General features: G+C 49.3%; 1 protein-coding gene across 2 annotated transcripts in view; it reads right to left on the bottom strand.

Annotated features, from left to right (window-relative positions):
- Window positions 1-8,478: 8,478 nt before the first annotated feature.
- LOC135255625 (dual specificity protein phosphatase 8-like) overlaps window positions 8,479-16,202 on the bottom strand; it is a 53,464-nt gene continuing 45,740 nt past the window's right edge. For both annotated transcript variants that reach the window (XM_064337053.1, XM_064337054.1), the window contains 4 exons: window positions 12,961-13,127; window positions 11,164-11,323; window positions 10,860-10,983; window positions 8,479-10,497 (listed from right to left, as the gene is read on the bottom strand). In XM_064337053.1, the coding sequence (XP_064193123.1) occupies window positions 9,369-10,497; window positions 10,860-10,983; window positions 11,164-11,323; window positions 12,961-13,127 (1,580 nt within the window). In that variant the 3' untranslated portion in view covers window positions 8,479-9,368. The remainder of the gene's footprint in view (window positions 10,498-10,859; window positions 10,984-11,163; window positions 11,324-12,960; window positions 13,128-16,202) is intronic.

Here is a 16,202-nt window from a genome sequence, read left to right as displayed (position 1 = left end):
CAGATATCTTCCTGGTGCTTTTTAAAGTAACTGATCAAAAGAAGGTTCTAGAGAAAGCAGTTCAGCGTTGGCTCCATGCAGAGCTCTAAATAGATTTAAGGTGATGACAGTGAGCATAGTATTTGTTCTTAGAGATGAAAGTGACAGCAGGGTGAGGTAACTTCACTGTGCTGAAGAGTGATTGCAGGTCCTATTTATTCACCACATGCCACCTGCTGCCATTTTGTGGCAGGCTGATGTATTGAGGTCCGGCATGTCGTAGGCTCAGTGCTGTGACCTGGTGAGGCATTGAAGGACAGGGTCCTGCAGGTGTGTTCTGTTAGCATCAGGGTGAAGCGACTTTCTCAACTGCGCATACTGAGTACTGCCAGGATATAAAAGATAACTTAAGTACCACTGTTAGTCATGTTTAGTATTTTGAATAGTGCATGTAATTGTATGATTAGTAAAAGTAATTACTGTAACATAATGACTCTACCATTTGTAAAATGCATTTAAAATAATAACAATAACATGTTGTTTTGTAGCTGTTCCAGTGATCTTCGGTATGCACTTATTGTACGTCGCTTTGGAGAAAAGCACCTGCCAAATAAATGTAATGTAATATATTTGGTTTGCATGAGTGAGATTGTCTTTGTGTGTCTGAGTATGTGTTTTTCTGAGAGAAAGTTGTGTGTATGCATATGTATGTGTAAATTGAAAAGATGAATGTGTTTTTGCATGGGTCCCAGGGTGTGTGTGTGTGTCTGTGTGAATGAGTGTGTGTGTGCGCGCGCGTGCATCTGCAGTTAACTGGAGGAACCTGACTCATCGGAGCTGGTGCCTCTCTGGCGACCGCAGAGTGCCCAAGCCCAGCCTCCAGCCCACGCTGTGGGGCTGTTATCTGGGCCAGACAAGGTCACTTCCTGAAACCCATCCTGTTACTGATACAGAGACACTAATCAATACAAACACATCTGCATCGGCAGCAGCACTCTGGGCCAGCACAGTTATTTCTGAGCGATGACCTCATCGCCACGGGGCTCAGTTTCACTTGAAGAGCCTGACCTCTCCATTTACTGTTCCCTTCCCCCCCCCCCCCAAGCCCTCACTTCCTCTGCCCTCTCTTAAACTCACTTCTGTTGCTCTCTGAATGAGTGCCTGGGGATTCAGGAGGTTAAGGGATTTACAAAAATAGATTTTATTAATATACCAACCAATGAATCTGTGATTGTGAAATGTAACCAACTGTTTTTTTTGCCGTTCATGTTGTGTGAAGTCAGATGTTCCACATTAAAGAGTTTTCCATGAGCCCTTTCACCTCTGTTACGGGCACAAGCAACATGCTGTGCTCTGGTGTGCAGGCTGGCTTCGTCAGAATGAAGGATTGAAGTTAGTTTAAGTCACATAATTTATTCATACCTGATGGTTGTTATTCATGATACCATTAGAGGACATTAAAACAGAGACAGCTCACATTACTGCTGTATAAATAATAAATGCAAGCTTACCGAAGCTCTTGATCTTTGCTTTTATTGAAGAACGCAAAAAGCAGAACAACCACTTGTGTGTCTGCTCACAAATGAGGTTTTAAGCTTTGTCACTTGAACTTTAGCAGGAAATCTCTACATAATTCTGTACATGTTTGGCTGGATATCTTTCTGTATGTGAGTGAGGGTGACTGTTCATTTGTGTCTTTCAGTGTACAGGTGTGTGATAATGTGAGTGTTTATGTATGTGTTTTGAGTGTTTCTGTGTGTATGTCTGCAAGTATGATTGTGTGTGCATTTGTGAGTTTGAGAGTGTGTGTGTTCGTGTGTGTGCGAGAGAGAAAGAGACAAATTAAATGAAGAAATGCATTTTATCCACATTAGTCATGTCTGCTATCTTACTTATGTCACACAGTGGGGGGGGGGGGGGTGCCCTTCAGTGATGTCAGTCCTCTAGTAGCTGCATTTAATCATACTTTTAAAAAAAGATCTATAGCGTGATTGTGTCTTCTGTCGTGGTACTTCTTGTTATTCCAGTTGTTTGGGCTCTGTGTTGTTTGCATTAATGGCCATGGATGTCAATCTGGCTAAAAGCTTCTGCAAAATAAATAAATGCAATGCAATGTATGTAAATGTGAGATGCCACAGTAAATGTCATGAAAATTAATGGCGCAGAATGCCGCGGAACATTGCGGAATATCGCGCATTAGCCCGGAACGATCCTAATGCGAACCCCGCGCACTCGCAGAGCTGCATATGAGAGGTTATTGGATACGCGCTCACAGACATCCTGTCTCGGGAAGGCTTCGATTTACCACGGCTCCACCGTCAGCAAATCACCTGCCATTGTCAGCACTCCGTCCTTTATTCTCTGCCGCTTGCTGTTTCTCCTTCGCCTCTTTCCTGGGTAAACATTGCATCATGGTCTCCCCTCAGATTTCCAGTACAATGTGTGCATTGCAAGTTTAGAGTTTTGCATTTTATTCAGTTTTGTTGGCAGTAAAGATGTCACTCGTATTTTAATTTGCATTATTTTGGCATTGTTTTATGAATGAGAGAATGGGAACCAACTATCCGTCCATCCACTAATTTTCTTAAACCTCTCCCAGCCTGTGCCAGCATTCAGCCTATCTCGGCATTCAGTGGGCGAGAAGCAGGAATGCAACCGGGACAGTTTGCCGATCCATCACAGGGCCCACACACCTGTCACTCACACATTCATACCTATGGGTAATTTAGAGTCTCCAATCACCCTCCTGCATGTTTTGGACTGTACCCGGCAGAAACCCACAAGTACACAGGGAGAACAGGCAAACCCCACACAGAAAGGCCCCCTTCTTGCTGTCAGATGACAGTGCTAGTCACTGCACTACCATGGTGAATCAATTACAGGCTTCTTAAGAAACATAAAACTCTTCAGTTTAGATCAAAGTCTGTTTAAGGACAGCCAGTTCATGAAAAGATCACTTCCGATTTAAACATCCTTTCTGTGATATTTCTATTTATAAAATTTGGATTGGACTTTTTACGCAATTTATTTATTTTATTTGACAGACAGTATAGACAACATAATCTGTAAATTGCATTCTATTTTATGCACAGTCATTAATAAATTAAATTACATTAAAACATACATGTTAATATGAAACTCAACTTAAAACAAATGTCTTAAAGAATGAGGATAAGCTTGTGTTACGAAACATTATCAAGGAATTGTTTCAAGAGCTAACAGTAGATGGCAGCATCAAATTACCAAATGCAGGTCCCTGCACTCCAAGCATTGCATAAACAGTATTAATCACACAGACTTGCTAGCACATCTTAATATCATCATCAGTTAAACAAGAAGAACCACAACAGTCATTACCAGACGAAGCACGCAATATCATCAAATAGATTATAAATTCAGTGATGAGAGTGGGAGAAACATCGGAGAGAAGCTTTGTTTTGTTCGGACTGATTGATGAACAGCCGCCAGGCAGTTGTAGTAATAAACACAGAGAATTAACTCCATTTTAATTTGTAACTCCACTGCCATAAAATTGTAGGCTGTTTTAAGATTTTCATTTGCTTTCTGAAGTAAAAAAGAGAAGCGGGCGGAGGCCAGAGCAACTGTAATGATGACCTTCATGTGGGGAAAGGGGTAAAGCAAGAAATCATGTTATACTTGTACTCTGGCTAGTGTAAGCAGAGCTTTAGTTATGTAACTTTCCGTGTATTAGGCCTGTTTTAGGCATTAAGCCTGCTAACAGCTCTACTTCCACATTACCCCCCCCCCCCCCAAATGCACATGCACATCTATCTCACATATTCATACGCACATAACTACATCAAGTAATCAAACACACATGCATTCTCAGACTCTAATACTAATAACTGCTGGCACAGAACGCACATGCAACCTATATGGAGATCTGAGTTCTTTAGCTTTTCAGTATATTAGCTTGACTGTGGATTCTGTGATGAATCATGTTCATATCCAACACCATTAAAAAATATATATGATATTACTAAATCAAAAAAGTATTACCCAACATACCTGAAATAAATGAGTGCTGTTGAAGGGGAGGTCAGCAAATTTGTACTTAAGCAGTCATTAAAAATATTTAATGCTGTTGCACCATCTGATCTAGGAGTTCCACAGAGGGGGCGGGTGTGTTATTGATTGTGGACAAACAGGAGTTTAAACAAATTCTGCACAGTAGGCTACCCAGACCTAAGATGCATTAGCAGACAGGAGTAGGTTTTAATCTGCAGCAAGGTCACCCTGAGCCTGCAGCCTATAGCTTCTACAGCAGCCTGAGCCATTCTGATCCTCTCCATTCGACTGCCATGATAAAGGCTTCCCTTAAATAACAGCCTGCCTCCTGCTTTTAAGAGAAAGCCATTCAGTACTGCCTTGGGTCCTGCTCATTCATTCTTCCTCGTTCCGTGTAGCGTGACTGACCTATCCACGACCAGGCACCACAAAGCCTGACACGCATGCACGCACGCAAACACCCAGAAAGACGCACGCTCGCTCGGACGCACACCCTCACACGACTCCACCGCGGTCCACATGCATTCGCATCTCAGTAAGGCGGCTAGCTCCGGGGTTCTCATCGTCCGTGACCAATATCAGGGGTGAACGAATGATGCGGAATAGACGATCAAGTGGAACACCCGCACGGCCCGCGGGTCTTCACTAATGACTAAAAAGAAAGAATGTGAACATGCCGACGCTAATGTGACGACAGCGCGTTTTGCGGTTCTACGTGCGATGAATTCCCCTGAGGCCACTCACAAAAGCCATTCTGCAGTGCACAATGCTATCTTAATGGGCCCGATACGGGACTGAATGCGAAAAGGGCCGAGGTTTATGGCACTACGTGCCGGAGCAGCTGAATTTAAATTCACAGGAATGGGCTTCCTTCATACGTGGTTCTGTGATTCGTAAAATGTTCGAGATTGTATTTGGGGAAGACGGTATTTATGCCGTTAATGTTTGAAAGCAAGACTTATGAGCTGCCGTGTACACTAAGTTTATTCTGTCCCAGAGACACACATGGTGAAGACAGACTTTATCTTTAATTGTAGCCTGCATTTTTATCGCAATTTGAAGTCGCATTGTTTCAAAATGTATGTTTTTAAAGTGCAAGATCAAATCAATAAGTTAAGTTTGTGGCAAGAAGTCCATAGATGCCATCTTTTTACCGACCGTTGAACAACTACCGTAAATGCCCAATGTGCAACAAGATCAAATATAAAACAGAAAGCCTTAGGGGTTTAATGGTGTGATGAATATGAATACGTTCTCTGAATGAAGACTGAATTGAAACGCATTTTACCAACCGCATCTTTACCATCCATTTTGAGACACCTCACTGCAGGAGGCAAACATCCCTTTGTTTAACAAATCCTGCTCAGTGTACGCTCGTCATCCCTCACCAATAAAGTCTTACATATGTTCGTATCCTCAAGTCTGAACAAAGATGATTTTTTTCATATAATTCTCAAGGGCATGTTTTGGGTTGAGGAAATTGATCCTGGGCCAGTTAGGTTAGCAGAAAGGACACAGAGGAATTAACTGCCGGACTATAAACAAGAGGAACAAGGAAATAGAGACAAACATCTATTGTTTTCGAGGGCAAAAACCGGCAAGTAAGAATATCAACGGCATTATGCCGGAGCAATGGGAATCCCCCAACAGCACAAGGAAATAAGGATCTGATCACCTATTCGAATTATGAGGTGATCATGCTTCACAAGGTTTCGCGAATCCCTTAAAATAAAACCCTGCAAATCATTGACTATGATTTAAATGAAAAGGCATTGCTCTCCGCAGTGAAAATTGAGCGACCGGGTTAAAGCTGGTCAGTCTTTGTTTGTGTAATACGACGGGTTCCTCCTGCTGAGATTCATACCCCTCCCAACTCTGCCCTGCAGGACTCCTGAGAACAGCATGTTGAAGGTGGAAGGTGGGGGGGGGGGGGGGGGTACTTCTCCTTATGTGTTGTGTAACAGGCGATGCTCTGTCCTCTGTCAGGATTAGCCTTGCTTAAGGACAATGCTGGCAACAATGCAGAGATTCTATACAGGGGACTTGTCATGGGACACATACAGTAGGGCTGGGTTCATTCGATATTGGTCCTTAACGTTGATTTACAGATAAATGTAAGAGGGTTTTTTTTTTTCTTCACAGTTTGTGAAGTACGGCTACTAAAATTAACTCGCCAAACTATGTTTGTGAAAAACACGTGTGTTTGAAAGTAAAAAGAAAACTGTGGAGTCTATCCCAGTAATAGACTATGAGAGGCACAAGGATCCTTTATGAAAAGGTGTCAAAAGACTAATTAACAATGTGTGTGTGTGGGTGTACGTGTTTTTGCGTGTGCATGTGCGTGCATGTGTGTTCTGTACACCACAAATATACCATGTCCCTGACCATGACTAGGAGAGGCATGATGTTGTGTACTGTTCTGGGGTAAACACCTCTCTAATTCCACTTCATTCTCAATGATTAATCTTTTAGAAGATTAACAATAGTCTCCAAGAATTCTGTGAAATTATCACGGATTCATCTTTCAGAAGATTAACAATAGTCTCAGAGCCCTTCTCGTTTTCCTGCTGTCTGAATGTGCACCAGGTCCACTCCGCTGACCCTTAGGGGCACACATTTCACACTGAAATCCTGAAATGTCTTTCGGTTCCACAGCTTGTGGTTCATTGGCTTCCCTTCACTGGTTCAGTGTGTAAGCCTGAGGTATGAAAAATCACAGCTAAGTGACACTGGCAGGACAACACAGAATCTGCGCTGTTACGGGCCAGCACTGAGAAACTACAGCAAACAACAAATCTGAACGTGCTGTCATTGGCCATACCTTCATGCTTTTAACAACGCGCAAGTGTTCTGACATGCTCAGTTGGCTACCTTAAATAGTAACTAGTACACTAAAAAAAAACGGTATGCTTTCTTAAAAATGTTCTTTTTAAATGTAGTCAGACATGCTTAAAGGTAAAAATTCAACAGAGAGGAAGTCTTTTTTTTTTTTTTGCTTATATTTGCTGTTTTCATTTTCACAAAACAAGTACAAGGGGGAGGAAAAAAGCCTTTCAAATGAACCTGAGGTATTTTGCATCAAGCAGCCTAAGGTATCTGAATTTCCTTTTAAAAAGTTTCTAGATTCATCCATTTTTATATACGTTGCTATGTACAAGATATTATTATTATGAATAATAATAATAATAATAATAATAATAATGAACATCAATAACATCAACTATAATCATCAGGACAGCCTGCATCTTGTCATTACATAGGTTTTAAATAATAACAATATTTTAAAAATATTCAGAGGAAAGAGAAAAGTCTCACACAGAAAAGAAAACACAGTCAGTCCAGGTCTGAATTTACAGTAGCACAAAGGGGTCGAAGGTCACAATGGAGAAGAGCTACCAAAGTAAAAGTTAAAACGTGGCCACCGCAAGGTGCTCAATTACCATTCATGTTTGTGCAAACAAACATTTCCTCATGATTTTTTTATTCCTTCTGAGAGGAAGAGAATGCGAAAGAGAGCGAGAGAAAGGGACAGCGGGACCTATGTTGTGCTAATGTGTTCAGATTACCCAGCAATGGGCTTGGCTCACTGAATCTCCCCTGAGATCATCAAACTTCACTGTAGCTTCTGTTTCTGGGAGGTGCGGTGTAGGGTGCACGGCGTAAGGGAGCTTACTTTGCCTCTCCAGTGGCTCACACAGGGCAAGGCATTGTGGGAAGGAATATGATGTAAGTACTGCAGAGAGATGTACCCAGATTTCTTTTCCCAGTTTTAATACCATATTCCTTTTAGTCGTGGAGTCTCAGAAACACGGTCTCAGGTCCCGCTGTGTAAATGAGCGTCTATGGTCACAGCTTTCGGACTGAACTGTGTACACCCCTTGTACCTGAGATCGCCCCTAAGCTCTTTTTGCGTGCTTTGAAAAGCCTGTGACGTGTCGACACGTCGGTGCCCAATCGGAACTAATGACTGCATTCGTTTACATGGCTAGTTCACTTCTGGTCTGGCACCCCTACAGTATATCAATACACCACTACCTCAACACTATCTTAATAACCATGCATAACCCAAGGAAGTGCTTGCTTTGTGACTCCTACAGTTTCACCCCGCTGAGCTTAAAGTTAATAAAAACACAGGGATTCAAATTAAAGAGTGAGAACAATCCCAAATCCCTGTGATCTCTCCCCATTGTCTCAAAAGCTGTAAACACAATACAAAATAATGGTATCGTAGCATTTTTGTCATCTCTGCTTCTTTAGTTAAACAACGCTCAGCAGAAAATTCTAGAAGGGCAGAGATGCACGGTTAAAACCTGCATTGGGAAATAATTTAGGCTAACGAGGGGCTGGAGGAAGCAGCTGTACCATGGGGGTGCGCTAGCTCGCGTCAGGCTTTGGGAACATCTGTGAGCGGTGGATTCACTTTGTTTTTAAAAACCAGGAGGAAGGTGCACCAACTGTCAGATGAACATATTTATAGGCGAAGAAGAGGAAAAATGAAAACAGGAGAGAAACACCTTGTATTGCTTGCCGTTGTGTATCACGTGTGTGCATGTTTGTGTTTCATAAATACCATACAGTAAAACTAAAAAGAAATCCACAAACATTTATATTATTTCTCATTGCCAGAATGAACAGATAAAATAAATTAAAAATATAATGGAGAAAAACATTTGAAATTGCAGTAAAATTCTTAATGCACGTACATATAAAGCTTAGTGCTGTTTGGACGCAGCCTGTGTGTCTGTCCTTCAGTCTGTTTGACAGTCAGCGGTTCTGAGCATGCTCAGTGCCCGCTTCGAGTCGGAGAAACCTTGAGAACAACGCAGCGCCCGTCACAGAGCACATCTGCAGCATCTGGAACCTCACACAGGCGTGACATCGTTAACACTGGGAGGTGCACTGCGGGTAAAACAGTCACATTTGCTCATTGGGAACTCATGTGCAGTCTCTGTGTCCGTTGCGTTGGGTGCTGTGGTTCAGCATGTCTCTTTCATAGTTCATGTACGCGAGGATAAAGGGAGCAGAGATTCCCTCACTAAGAATATTGCATCTGTTCAGTACCAGAACGTATCATCACTGAGGGCAGGGTAGAGTCAGAGTCACATCAGGCCCCGGGCGGCCGAGTCCGTCACACCGCCACATGACAGGAAGCTGACGGAACCGCGCCGCCGAAACTCAAACCGCAACGCAGCGCGCTTCCTGATGGGGGCGCTCTCGCCGTGCATCGTTTCGCAGCGAGAGCCGTCCCACGAGTCCGGTCCGCTCTTTCTGCAGGTCTCCGCGCTGGAGACGCACAGGAAACAAGCTCCTCCTCCTTCCCACCCAGACCCCGCCCACCCTCCCCGGAGTGGGCCGGAGCGTCAGGACACCTCGATGATCTCCATGCTGCCGGAGAAGCTGGACTGCTTGCCGATCTTGCCCAGCTCCTCGCGGGAGCGCGACTCCGCCATGCCCTCCTCGAACTCCATCTGGCAGCTGCGCCGGTTGAACTGTTTATCGCCGGCCCCGCCCCCGCCGGGCGCGTCCTCGTGCCAGCTGCCCCGCCCGTCCCGCCGCTCCTGGGGCTTCTCCCGCAGCCGCACGCCCTCGCGGCCGCCCGCCCGCCCGCCGCAGCCGAACGCCACGTAGGCGGGGCCGGACCCGAAGCGCACGGCCCCCCCGCCACCGGGGGACGGGTCCACGCCGAAGAACCAGGGCGCCTCCCCCGTGGGCGTGCCGGGGGTGGAGGCCTGCGCCGGGTCCCTGTGCTTGGTCCAGACGGCGCCCGTGCCCACGCCCACGCCGGGCAGCGCCAGCAGGAGAGAGGCCTTCAGGTTATCGTCCAGGCTGGGGCTCTTGCGCATGACCCCGCCCCCGTCCCCGCCCCCGGTGCCCCCGCGGCCCAGGCTGAGGCCGAGCGGGTGGGTGGGGGAGCTGCCCGCGCTGCCCGCGGGCTTCCCTTTCCGCCGCTGCCGCGCCCGCGTCTCCCCCAGCGAGCCGGGCGACTCCGCCAGGCACGGGCTCTCTCCCGCGGGGGGGCGCTGCCAGGCCTCCGGGCTGTCCAGCTTGCACAGCTTGGGCACGTCCTCCGAGTCCTGGTCGGCGGGGGTGACGGCCAGGGCGGGCGGGGCCAGGGGGCAGCCGGCGGGGGCGTAGGCCGAGCGGATGTCCAGGGAGAAGGAGCGCTTGAGCCGGTTGGTGTCCTGGATGCGCTCGGCGGACAGGTGCAGGCCGCTGAGGCCCTGCTGCAGCGACGTGGGCGAGGCCGGCTTAAGCTCCGCCTCCTGTACCTCCGGGTCCCGCAGGGCGTGGCCGCTCCCCTGGGCGGGGCTGGCGCTGGTATCCTGGGCCTTAGGCTCCGCCTCCTCCTCCTCGTGCCACTCGGTCGGGGGCCTCGCCCCGCCCCCCGCAGACAGGGCCTTCCTCAGACGCAGGCCCTTCTCAAACTCCAGCAGCTGGCCCAGGAAGTTGAAGTTGGGAGAAATGGAGGGTCGGCGGTCCTTCACAAACCTGGGGAGAGACACACACGAGTCTCAGAACCGCTGCTTCTTCAACTGGCACATCAGGCCTTGGCAATTCATACAGAGGTGATCGCTAGCTGGCTTCATTGCTAACTGATATCCTCTACTTATTTAGAAAAGGCAGCTTTTGCATGAGTAACTTCTAATACAGGAAGTTGAAACTTCTGAGCTAAATGTAAATTAAAAATGTTATCAATGTCATGCAAAAGCCTTACGGACTTATCAACACAGCATTACAGTAACTGGACAAATGCGAGTTTTTAAATGACACTGGCAATACGACCATATGCATCTTAAATCATTCGTCTCAGCTGAATGTACGACTGAAGCTCATTGGTCGTCATTGCTCACCTGTAGGCGTCGTCTGACGACAGGCCCATGGTCTTCATGATGTAAGCGATGGCGATGGTGGCCGAGCGCGATATTCCCGCCAGGCAGTGCACGATGACTCGGCAGTTCGACACCTTGGCCTTGTCTGGAAGGGAGGGGTACAGAGCGTTAGCACGCAGGAACACACGTCCTGACACAAAGGACAAGCAGGACCAACGGCTCGCTTTGACCTCCTGAGGTCAAATCTCCACTGTGGTCTACAGACCGGCCACACAGGAGCCGGCTAAGCGGCCCTCTGGGGCGTGGCTAACGCGCGCCTCCTCACCGATGAAGTCGTTGGTCTTCTCCAGCCAGGGCAGCAGCTTCTCGCAGTAGTTGTCGTTGACGGGAATGCGCATGAAGTGGCTCTCGCAGATGAAGTCGGGCTTGGGGCAGGTGTTGCTGGCGTTCAGCACGTAGGTGATGCCGCTCTGCGCCATGAGGTCCTGGGTTCCAGAGAGAGGGAGAGAGAGAGAGAGAGAGAGAGAGAGAGAGAGAGAGAGGAATGTGATGAGTCAGAGTCGTCGTGTGAGAACGTAAGAATGCCTGATGAGGAGAGCGGGTCATCGGGCAAGTTGTCTTAGCTGCTGTCAAGAGTGCATCAAGCGCTGCGTCAAGCCTGGGCTTGACCACCCCCAGGGTATCTGGCCCGCTACATGACCTGGCCCGCTGTTCCACGCAATTATCTGTGTTAAATAAACACTTCAGTACATCAGCGCGACATGTACGACTCCTCTATGTGCCCTTGTTCAGCCCAAAACGTCTATCGTAACCTGAAACTCAACCTGAAAACTGGACTGCAGTTCACTGTGTCAAACCCTTTAGAAATGTTCAAACCGTTACCAAATCCCTCATTAGACTGTTAAAGAGCTTTCCATGCGCACTGTTACCACTGGAAACAACACGGAGACGAATAGCAGACATTTTTATTTTGAAACAGGCACAGCCCCCAGTCAGGCTGTGAGGACCACCCCAGCGTTCAGAGGCGATGAACGCGACGCAGGGGAGACGGCGCGGGGCTTATCTGATCCCGGTCGGCCCCCAGGTATTTGTTCGGTGATGACACGGCGATAAAATGCTTAACGCGGCAGCCTGTTGTCACCTTAACGGGGCTGATATTCCGAGCGGCCTCAGATCAAAGGCGCCGCCCCCGCCGCGGTATGCGCGCTATGCTCCCCCCGGTGATCTCGCCGAATTCCGCGCGCGCTCGCGGCGTCTCTACCTGCCAGCCGCCGGGTGCGCCGACGCAGGCAGAGAGGCACCCGCCGAAAACCGGGAAGGAGCCCTCCTGAGCACCCTGCTCACCTGGCAGGCACGGCGCAGCCTCACGCTGGATAAATACACCGTAATGTGTCCCTCCCCCCGCCCCCCCCGCCGGTTTGGTTTCAGAAGAAAAGCAACGCTGTGCCATTAACACGTCGACACCTGGGAGAACACCCACGTACCCCGTTCCACCCGGCTCGGTAAAAATGTGTTAGGAAGCAATATTGGTCTAATTCAGTAACAATGGCTGGGCAGAGTCCAAAGAGCACAATTAATACGGTGCCACACAAGGAGAGGAGAGGAGAGGGGAAACGGGGGGAGAGAGAGAGAGAGAGAGGGAGGAAAAACAGCCTCTCTGGCTCGAGCCAGCGTCTGGTGGTTTGCCTGCTGCCTCCACCGGTGATGCCTTGTTTTAAGAGCTTCCAGATCATCCCTACCGAATGGATGCAGTCACTTTTTCCACACCAGCACCCATAAGGCCAGTAATTACACTTTTGCCAGAAGCTCAGATGTGCAGGGCACTTTGCAGAAACCGCAACCTCTCCTGTCCCAGAGAGCTCAGGAGGACGAGGGACACACTAGGGGGCGTAAAACACAGCCCTGAGAAGGGAGAGCAGAGCCTTCTCGGTGCGTCAGTGTAAAAGCTGAATCAGCAACTGCGTCAGTTTGGTTCCTCTGTTTTAATATGGAGTACTGCCCAGCGCAGTCTACATAGCTGCAGCCTGGACTGACTCCTGTGTAGTCTGCGCAGTCTAAGTAGCCTGGACTGACTCCAGCGCAGTCTGCGCAGCTGCGGCCGGGGCATCGTCCGCGCTCTCACCTTGTTCAGCACGTCCTTCTGGGAGCCCAGGTAGAGGTGGGGCAGGATGCGGGTGGGGCCCACGTTGGCCACGGGCAGGCAGGGCTGGGAGAGGCTCATGGGAAGGATGGTGGCCGGCTTGCCCTCACACAGGCCTGGGAAACAGGAAGAGAAGGCCGCAAACCCCCCTGTGGAGCAAACAGAGGCAGCGTTCCGTCAGTTACTGAGGAGAGGGGACGCTTCAGTCTAAACACACAAACACTCCGCTAGTGATCTAACACACAAACACTCATAAACTGAGCATTAACACACAAACCCTCCTCGCTCAACACAAACACACAAACAAGAGACTCAACATTTCAACCCTGGTTTAACAGGCACTTAACAAACAATAGGCTCCTGCTCACAACCAAGAAGACTTTTTCTTTTTCTGATAAGCAGTTCTGCCTTTCAAATCCCACTGCGAGTACATTTTTTGCAACAGGACAAACTGTCACCTTGTAATCTCAGGGAGACTGTGATGACCATTATACCGTGTGACAAGGAGAGGCACCGCCAGTAAAGTCTCTGAAGCCACAGCCAGCTGATTAAATCCAGCCAACTTTATTTATAAAGCACATTTAGAAATAGCTGACGCTGGCCAGAGTGCTGTAGCACTTCAGTAAATGATTAGCGTGCGCGGCGCGTCTCTCAGGTGTAATGTGTGCTAAAAACAGCTCAGGGAACACGGGGCCCGTGAGAGTAAAGCTTCAGACACGCTGGACTGGACTGCGCCGCTCTCCACAGAAAGGGAAATCCTGCTGATTCAAACCTGCGCAGGACCTCACCGCCCGTCCCCAGAGGACCGCGGCGCGGCGCTAAGGCGATAACATCCTGCCCGCGCCGTCCGAAACACAACAGGCCCCGACGTGATTCGCCCACAGTTTAAACTCCGCCCTCTCGCTCAGGCCAGGAGCAGCGGTCAGGAGCAGCGGTTAGGAGCAGCCTTCAGGAGCAGCCAGAGCCTTAAGATCAGAGTGGCGGCAGAAATACCTGGCCCTGCATTAGCGCATTTCGAGAGTGAACGTGAAAAGCAGCAGGGAGCTGTGAAAAGGGAGCGCTGGCCCTTTAAAAGGGAGCGGATCTGGTTACAGGCTGTTTCTCTGGGTCTGTTTCCTGCATGACCTCATCTCCTCTCCTGGACAATTGCATCAGGGAGAGAACATGAGGCAGGACACAGGTGCAGCAGTTCTGCAGAGTCCCCCCCGCACACACACACGCGCACGCACTCACACACACACACACACACGACCATGCACAGGCACACGCACACACAGGCACGCACGTACACACATACACACATACACACACTCACAAACACTCAGACACACGCACACACTCATGCACGCAAACACACACACACACACAGACACGCTCGTGCACACACAGACGTGCACATGCACACACACTCGCGCACAAGCACGCATATCAGATGCTAAGGCAAAGAACATATGAAATACGACGCATCAGAAATTTCTCTAAATTAAAAAAAAAAACAATAAGACCAAGTGACCTGGGTTTCCAGGGATAACGTCCAGGAAAACACAGGCAAATCAGATCCTTTCAGACCCTAATCTCCCATCAGCCTCTCAGATCTGGGACACATTAGCCCCGCTGCCAAGTGAGGCAGGCCATTGGAGCGATGACATCATGGCGGATTACAGCCCAACCGCGGGCCGCGCGTCCCAGAGACGCGGAGAGCATGAGAGAAGAGCGGGGCCCCGGGTCTGAATAGAGCCGCAGAGAAACAGAGCAGGCCGCCCGGGTGAATACAATCAACCAGGGATGAAAGACACGGGCAGTTAGGGCCAAATACGAATGCATGAGCTAAGAGAGGGAGAAAGAGAGATAAAAAGAAGGACTAAAAGAAAGAAAGAGGAATGAAGATAAAGAAAGCAGAAAAACAGAAAAGGCATTTCATGCGCCGTGGTTCAGTCAGCGTGTCGCTCTGTGCACCTGCCTGACCCCACCCCCCCCATCGCCCCCCCCCCTCCCCTGCCCTCTGCCCTTCTGTCTGCCTCCAGCTGTCCCCATCAGACACCCCCTATGCCTTCCCTACCCCCATCCCCCCCACCACACCCCAAATTTACTGGCCCATCCGAGAGAAGACGCCCCGGCTTGGCTGGCTCCAGCACATGAGCCTCATCACTGGGGCACGCATATCACCCGCTGCCCAGGCTTCGGCCTGCACCCGCGGAGAGCGCATCTGCTGCAGGCGTCAGCTCAGCAACAGTTCAAGCGTTAAACCAGCATGCAAATTAAAGCTAGCGCACCTCAGTGTTCAGCCTTGCGGAAACACATACAGCATAAGGCATAAAGCTTTAGTTTAGCCTAGCCTTGCTGAAACACAAACAGTAAGTGGCATAAATGCTTTCATTTGGCCTAGCCTTGCTGAAACACACATAGCAATGTGGAATAAATGCTTTCATTTAGCCTCACAGATTCCTCTCATCATGTCAAGATGGGACTGTGTGATAGCAGCTGTGGTTGGGTGTAATGAGGACATGGGTTTGGCGGGGCAGGTGTTGGGCTCAGAGAAACGCCCTGTGAGGTAATGGCTTAAGACAGCGCACTCTGTCATCAGCGACTCCAGAGAGCCTGTGAATCAGACAAAGAGGAGACTGCCCCTGTGGATTAACCAGTCAGTCTGTGTCATGAGAAGTGATGGTAAGGCCTCGCTCCCCAGGCCCCGTGCAGAGCGTGCTACTCTCAGAGGAACAGACAGGTAACTGTCAGTTCCCCCGGGCGTCTGCGGGATCACGGTGAGCGCTGACTATCTGACGCGTTTCCACCGCCCGGCCTGCGGCGTGCGCTGCCAGTTAACGCGCGTCGCCACGGGAACGCGGACGCGTTGCGGCGGGTTCTAGAAACGGGCTTTGGATGGACAGGCTCCCCTGTAACTGCCTGCTTTTCTTGCATGCCGGCCCTTTAAGCAGAGAGTGAAAGGCTGTCTGTTTCTATCTATTAATGGCAGCGGCCAGGCGGGATGACATCATCTCTCCGCAGGCAAACAGGCAGGCGGGCGGGCAGGGTCCCGCCTGTCAGTCACGGCAGAGGGGCCGTCCTTCTGCAGCTCTGCCCTCCTGTTCAGCAGCTGCTCGCTACCTTAGCACAAACACATGCTGATGCCCTGTCGAAGTTCACCCACCATATGGAGCCATACCCCCACCCCTCTATTCCACCCCAATGCCTCCCTACCCTCCCTTGCTCACACCCTCCCCTCA

This window comes from Anguilla rostrata, chromosome 5, assembly GCF_018555375.3.
Source record: "Anguilla rostrata isolate EN2019 chromosome 5, ASM1855537v3, whole genome shotgun sequence".
NCBI lineage: Eukaryota > Metazoa > Chordata > Actinopteri > Anguilliformes > Anguillidae > Anguilla > Anguilla rostrata.
This window is presented reverse-complemented; position numbering and strand designations above follow the sequence as displayed.